The sequence below is a fragment of the Camelus ferus genome, chromosome 6 (assembly GCF_009834535.1).
Source record: "Camelus ferus isolate YT-003-E chromosome 6, BCGSAC_Cfer_1.0, whole genome shotgun sequence".
NCBI classification, from domain to species: Eukaryota; Metazoa; Chordata; class Mammalia; order Artiodactyla; family Camelidae; genus Camelus; species Camelus ferus.
The window spans coordinates 61,365,195-61,372,880 of NC_045701.1; the positions used below are offsets into that span (position 1 = coordinate 61,365,195).

The following is a 7,686-nucleotide window of genomic DNA, read 5'->3' on the forward strand; positions in this document are numbered from 1 at the left end:
AGAGAGCCTACGATTTTATTTTTTAAGGCCCTCTCTGAAAAGTCTTCTCACAGAACAAACTGCACGAAGTTGAAATAACCCAAGAGGATGAGAAAGCTGAAATAAAAGTGATTTATCTTAAATTGCTAATTCCAATAACCTTCACATTTCCTAAACTGGTTGTTTTAATAATAATTTCCCATTCTACTTAAGGATTTTGTATAATTTTAGTACAATAAGTAATAATAGTAACAAATAAATTGCCTACCTTTATGAATTTATATTTCTATTACATAAAAAATCAAAAACATACTTGGTATGACACTAGAATGGCTATAAATATTATAGTTATTAAAAAAAAAAAACCAAGACCAGGCCTATTAGCTATTTTTTCAACTCAAAAAGTCTGTTCAAGACTTATATAGTATCAGGCATTGATCAAATTGGAAGAAATAAAGTCACAAGCCTCAAATTAAAACCAAATAACATGTCCAAGATTGATGGGGCAATTGATGGGAAAAATACCCTGGGACATTGAAAACATATAGTCCCCAAATCAGGGGAAATGTTTGCAAGCCTAGTTTTAGAAGAGATCATAACCTAAGAATTAATATAACCTAATCTACCAAATCAGGAAAAGCATAATTGTATTTAATCATGTATTATTATTTGAGTGTCCTCTGTCTTGCCCACTAAGCAGGGAGCTTCTTGAGAGCAGAAGTGTTTTAATCATTTTTTTATCCAAAAGACCCCACGGAGTGTCTGTAGTACAGGGTACCCAAATAAATATTGTTTCAATGAATGAATGAGTGAACAAACAATGATTATGAAATTGCATGGAGCATTTCCATTGCTTTGGTCCAAACTCTACTATAATCAATATGCAGAAATGTCTTTCTTATAATTCTCCAAGCAAGGGATTTCAAAATAAAATAATATGCCTCTGAAGGAAAAAAAAAATTTAAAGGATACTTCACATATCTTGCTATTAAAATTGAAAATTATATAAAAGAATTAAAAACAAGTATAAGATGTAGATTTCATTAAAATGAAGTTTGTAAGGTCCTAAAGTGTGAACTATATAATCATACCCATTCAGAGTATCTTGGAGGAAATGAATGCTTAAGTGGATGGCATTTTAAAGACACTTTAAGGCAAGAAAACCTTAATATCAGTAACATGGCAGAATGGCATTTTTAAAAATTCTTTGTCCAGTTATTTCAAAAGCACAGTAACTACTACTTCCCTTCTACGTTTCTCCTGTTTTTTTAAGTCAAACCAAATATATCACATAAATCAATATAGACCAATGCACAATGAAAAAAAGAAACTTCAACCCAAATCTGACCATAATAATACAAATTTGACCACAATAAATGCCTTCCCATTTTTCAAGAACTGACTCTCCTTATTAGGTTCAACTCCAAATACTCTCTCTAACACAAGGCTCCTTTCAGCGGTGCCCATTGGGCCTGAAAGCTATTCCAGGGACTTAAATCTTATTAAGTAGCCACTTTCACAGCCATTCCCAACTTGAGGGAAACACTTCCACTGAGATTAACTCTAAGAATTTGATCAGTTTCTGCAGCTTACTTGGAAGAAAACGTGGGGGAAAGATGAACAAGAAGATATTCCTCAACAAAGCGAAACTCAACTCTGTTCTCCAGATGTACCTACACCCTACCCGCTGCTCCTCCTTGGCTTCCTCCTGTTCCGAGCTCTGGACAGGTGGGAGGAGGTTGGGAGTGCCGTGGGGAGGGGATGCAACTAACTTTCCTTCGCCACCCCATTCCCACCCCCACCCAAAATTAGGTCCAGCTGGAAACTGAAGCCACCAGGTAGGGCTGTCTGCATCTCCCTTCCCCCTTGGGAGAAGGATAGGATGGGGAGGATGGGGGGCGCGCGTGGGCAGGATGGAGGTGAGGGGGGATGTTCTGACTGCAACTCTTCTTACCACTGGAGCGCCTGACGATGTTCTCCAAAAATGTGTTCTGCGGTGCCACCAGCCCTCTCTTGCCCCCCGGCATCCTGGGTCTGGAAAGCAGCGGCCAGGATCCGCGGCGGGGGAGGGGGGGATGCAGGAAGAGAAGGTGGAGGAAGAGGAGGAAAAGGTGGAAGAGAAGATCGAGCCGAAAGAAGAGGGGGCGCGGCGGCGGCGACGGGGTCCCCTGACTGTGTCTCCAGCCCGACCCGGATGAGCAGCTCTGGGGAGGAGGACCAGGCAGTTCATGGTAGAAGCGCTCCCCCGGCCGCCGCTGCCCAGACTGTGGCGGTGCCGCACACGGGGCTCGGGAACTGCAGGCTCCGCGGGGCACAGTGCGCCTGCGCCGCCCCCGCTGTCGCTGTCCCGCCGGTGCTGCTGCTGAAGCTGCTGCCGCGGCGGCAGTCGCCTAGGCGCGAGATCAGCATTTCCCCCTCCTGCCCCGAGCCCCGGGGCCGGGGGAGCAGGAAAAGCCCACTCAAACCCCTATCTCCCGAACCCTTTACTGCGCCTTCCTCTCCCCCTGACCTAGCCCACCCCTCTGGCGCAGCTGGATCAGGGCTGCCCGGCTGAACCTAACTTCTGCCGGCTGTGCGCCTGCTGGCCGCTCCTCTCTCCCTGGAGACCGAGGCAAACGCTCGCTGTCCAGTGGGGCCGTGGAGTGGGAGAAGTGGAAGAAGCAGGCTGGATGCCAAAGAGGGCAATGGGAAGTCGGAAGGGTCACATCTCAGTTTCTCCTGCCAAGGTCCCGAGTCCTAGGTGCTTCTGGGGACGCGGCTGCCGGGGCGGAGGTGTTGATCAGCTCCCGCTCCAGCCCAGGCTGAGGGTGGAGCAGGGACTCACTGCGCGGTGCACCGGGACGCAGAGCAGCCACCTGACGCTGCTACCGCCCCCCTCCGGGTTTCAGCGCCCGAAGCTCAACAGAGGAGCGTTTAGCACCCGCCCTAGCCCACGCCTAGGAGCCTAAGCCAGATGAGGTCCGAGCGCAGAGCAGGCGCGGAAACTGCCCCTGCGCCCCAGGCTGGGACTGATGCGCGGGGAGTGTGGCAGTACCAACACACAGGAGCTTCCAAAGGCTGCGGAGCGCAGAGGCGAGCCGCGATGCCGGCCACCGCTAAGTTGCAGAAAAGGTTGCATTTAGTGCAAGGAGTAGGGGAAGAGGGTGAACAATTCACACCGGAGAGAGGGAGAGTGCAGCGGACAGCGTTTGCAGTGGAAACACAGTGAAGGCGGTGGGAACGAAGCTGCGCAGGACCGTGGAGTGCGGTCAGGAATCGTCTCTAACAAGGCTCAAAACCGGCAATAGGAGTGGAACCGTTAGAAACAGAGTCCAAAAGCCAGAATCTACGACGGAAAAATGAAAATGGCTTAAGTGCGAAGGGAGCGGGGAGAGATTGAAAGAAATGGGGGAGCTCAAGCCGTGGCACTGGCACCTTCTTTTATCTAAGGTAGTAGTTCTCAGAGTGGTCCAGGACTGGTTCTCAAAGTGGTCCCGCATCTCCTAAGAACTTGTTAGACATGCAAATTATCAGGCTCTACCCCAGAGCTAGGAAACAGGAATTCTAGGGCCGTGGGCCAACAATCTGTTTTAACAAGCTCTCCAGGGAAATATGATGCTCGCTTATTTAAGGAACATTGATCTAAGGCTTCCCTCCAGAGGCTTCACCTGGGCCTGTCTAGAAAGGACGACAGCATAAACAGGATCAAAGAGTGACGACAAAAAGTGCGCTGCGGCACGACCAGAGGTTGGTGACGAGGCAAAGCTTTAAGTAGAAAGGTGAAAGGAGAGTTGGATGGGGTCGGTGTCTGCAAGATAACCCAAGGCTTGGTCGCCAGAAAGCATCAGTGATTCCCACCACCACCACCTCCCCGGCAGGAGTCAGAGGAAACAAGTCCTGCTAGACCCCAGACCTGGGCAGGGAGGAAGGCTGATGAGAGGGCACTGTGTCTAACTTTGGAAACAATTACCAATCATGGCTCTCCAGAGACCATCACTCCCTCTCCAGAGCAGCAGGTGTAAGTAAAGGCCTTGCCTGTAGCTGAGAGACACATAAATGCACAACCAGAATCCAGACTTCAGCTTAGGGTCATTTTTTTCCTCTCTTTGAAATTTCCACCCGTTCACCCAGAGCTTGGATGGCTGGGCAAACCCAGAAGACTGACATGAGGTGAAGAGCAGTCCGCTCTGCTAGGACTTTTTCTGCAAAAAACCAAGAGTCTCTGTGGAATAACACTAGGCTATTCTTGCTTTCTACCCCAAGCACTGCTGGTGCAAGTTTATTTCCCTGTAGCCAGGAAGTTTTCTAAATGCACTGGACTGTCTTCAATTAAATAACAAGGGCCTTGGGCACAGACTGGGTCCATGTGGTTCGCCTGTCATTAGCAGGAGTCAGAGATGTGGCTGAGTTTACAGGTCCTTGTGAGTAAGTGGGAGGGTAACTAGAAACATGAGCTTAGACACACAATTGGATTTTCCCCCTCTGGTGGGTCTTGTGTGACCTGTATTTATGGCTACTGGGCTTGTAAATAGACGGTGACTAATCAGCCATTCACAGACCAGAGTGGAAAACAAGCAAGCTAATCTTTATATATATAAAATATCTTTATATAATATAAAATATCTTTATCTTTATATATATACATAGATATATATATAGATAGATATCATAGATTGCTATCCTGGACTTCTAACATATAATAAATCCATCATCATCATCATTAACGGGAAATACTTCAAATCTGTATGTTCTTTTGCACATCATCAGGTGCCCACATCTCACCTCTGGGTATTGATATAAAATCTCAGCTTCCCAGCATTTCCCATCTAGTATAAATATCCCTGTCCCTAATCACTCCTCTGTGGGTGTATTAGCTCACACTTCCCAAAGAGGAAACTCTTTTGGACTCCATTAAGACATAGTCTCACAATTACTTGTAGAACTTCCCCATTTATTTCCATCTGCAGATTTAATTAAAGTGACATTTATCCTTTCTTCTTTGTCCTTAGTAACTGCATAGCATTATAATGTTGGAATTATTTTAATTATTGGGAAAAAAAGATTGGTAGTTATAAAGTGTCAAATCTTTGCTTACACACTTTTCTTAACCGTCTAGCTTAAATTTTCATTTTACAGATACAAAACTAAGACCCAGAGAGATGAAGTGCCTAGTCCAAGATGACATGGTGCTTTAGAGGCTGCTTTGAGACTAGAATCAGTCTCCTAATCCTGCAGTGAAAGCTCCTTGTAAATAACAGAATAATCTGATGTTGGCATAGTATGGTATCAACCAGCACCATCCAGTAACCTCTATTGCCATCACTGGTTTTGCAGCACTACAGAGAAAAGAAACCTCTGGCAATCACTTCCAACAGCTTCTAATCAACACAGAGTTAAGGAAAATGGAGCAGCACTGGCACCGTATGGACTGACTGGCCCTAAGGAATGAGCTGGCAGATTGCAGCAGGTGCCAATACAGCATTTTTAAAGTGTTTTGCAGCCAGAGTCCATATGTTGTAACCAAGCCACAGCATGTACAGGTGAGAGAGACAGGAATCAAAAAGCTTCAATGTCACACAAAGGGCTTCTTTTTGTTTGTTTCATTGCAAAGATTCTGTTTTAAAGCAGAATCATTTGTCTATTTCTTCTGTCTTAGGATATTGTAATCAGAGAGGCGTTGTCTGTAAGAACCAAGAGTTCCTCTACCCAGAGGTGTTCGCTGACTCCCAAGTCGCAGCTATAAAATGAAGGAAAGCTAGCGGAGCTGCAGGCGTGTTCCAGTTTATCAGCAACCAATACAAGAATGAAGACTTAGAAAACTGATATACTAGGAAGCGATGACTTGTAATTACTACTGGTTTGCTGAAGGATTCTTTTATCAAGCACATTCTCCTTTGAGGATTTAAAATATAGTTTATTTGATAGTAGCTGTCATTATATGTAAAGCCTCAGAAATGCACAAGAAATAGGTCCAGTCTGACAATGTTTGATCTCTTATGCAAAAATGGCCCACCCACTACTCTCTAGAGGGATGATTTTTCTCTCCATTCCTTCCCTCTGTTTCTGAGCCAACCTCAGCAGAGGTCTAAGGTGCAATTTGCAGATGCTAAATGGGTGGCTCTGATGGAGGAATGGGAGGAAGGCAGAAAGAAAAAAGCCAGAAGTTGGTCTCCATCCTGGTCTGCAGGGTTGGTGTCATTAGCAGCACTATCAGTCCAAACATTTCCTTCTTCCCAATCCATTTTCTAAGTCTTACTCTCTGCCTTCCCAGAGCCCTACCCCTGCTCTAGCAGTGAAATTTCCAAATTATTATTTGATCCCTTTGCATGCACAGAGTCCCACACTTGCATTTATAATCTTCTTTCCTCCTTCTCCCTCTCCCCCCAGAATCTAAGTTAAGAGGAAGCAGAATAGAGAGGTTGTATTGTATATAAGTTCAGTGCTTGGACTCTGGGCCCAGACTGCCTGGAATTTAATCTTGCTTCTGCCACTTACTAGCTATGTGACATATGACCTAGGGCAAGTTATTTAGCCTCAATTTCCCCTGCTGTAAAATGGGGATTAAAATGACCTATATAATAGGGCATTTGTGAGGACTAAATGAGATCCTATTTGAAAGCTCTTAAAATAATGTCTGGCATATAACAAGCATCATATAAGGGTTTATAAAGTAAATAAGCCTTTTCACCCCCTTCTACTTTCATTTACAGTAGAAGTTCTAGGCAGCGGTCACTACTAAGGTTCACCAATAACCAGTTGCCTTCTCCACTTCCTTGAATTTAGCCATAAACTAGTTCTGGTCAATGAAATGTGAACGGAGGTGATATGTATTACTTTCCTATGAAAGCAGAGAAGAGCCAGGACTCAGTTCTTGATGCTCCTCTTCCTCTGTCTCAGTGACTGTGGAATGCTGAGCAACACAATAAGAGCTACAAGAATTACCTAGACCTGTGGCAGACATTGAACAAGCAGGGAAAAACTTTTGTTGTGTTAAAACACTGAGATTCTGGCACTGTTTGTCACTGTATCATACCCTAGTCTATTCTGACTGATACAGACTATGAACTTGCTTTAGGTATAGGAAATCAGGGGAACAACAAATTCCCTGGCTGCACACTAGAATCACCTGGGGAGTTTATAAAAATCCCAATGTCCAAGCCATGACTCCCAGATCAGGTACATCAGAATTTCTGGGCATCAGACTCAAACATCAGCAGTTTTTAAACTTCCCCAGGTGATTTCAGTGTGCATCAAAGTTAAGAACCATTGTCCTAGAGCAATGCTTCACTCTATGGGAATCTCTGGGATTTTAGATATTGTGCCAAGAACTTCAACTCCCAAGGATCAGACCTATGGTTACACCCACCCAGCAAAGACTCAACCCTAATACATCCAACTGTGAGTTTCTCCATACTTGTAACTGCTGAGCATCTCAGGAGAGAATCACAAAATCTCCAAGACTGATGCACCATAAATTCAAGGTCTCCATAATCAACCTCCCTCCCAGTGGAGCCCCATCCTTCCACATATTCCTAGTCAATCATCCTGTCTATTCTCAACAATAGCTTTCTCAAAGCTTCTCCTCTCTTTTCCCACCTCAGATGTCACTGTCTCACCTCTCGGTCTCAGAAGGTGACTCACAGAGAACAGGTTATGTTGTCAATCTTTAGACTTCCCACCTTAGCTCTCTCTTCCTTTCCTTCTTTCAATTCTAGGAAGCAATTCCCT

General features: G+C 45.0%; 1 protein-coding gene across 1 annotated transcript in view; it reads right to left on the minus strand.

Moving 5' to 3' along the window:
* KCNH5 (potassium voltage-gated channel subfamily H member 5) overlaps positions 1-2,737 on the minus strand; it is a 275,740-nt gene extending 273,003 nt beyond the window's left edge. The window contains exon 1 of the mRNA XM_032482152.1: positions 1,934-2,737. Coding sequence (XP_032338043.1) covers positions 1,934-2,006 — 73 coding nt within the window. The 5' untranslated portion in view covers positions 2,007-2,737. The remainder of the gene's footprint in view (positions 1-1,933) is intronic.
* Positions 2,738-7,686: the final 4,949 nt, after the last annotated feature.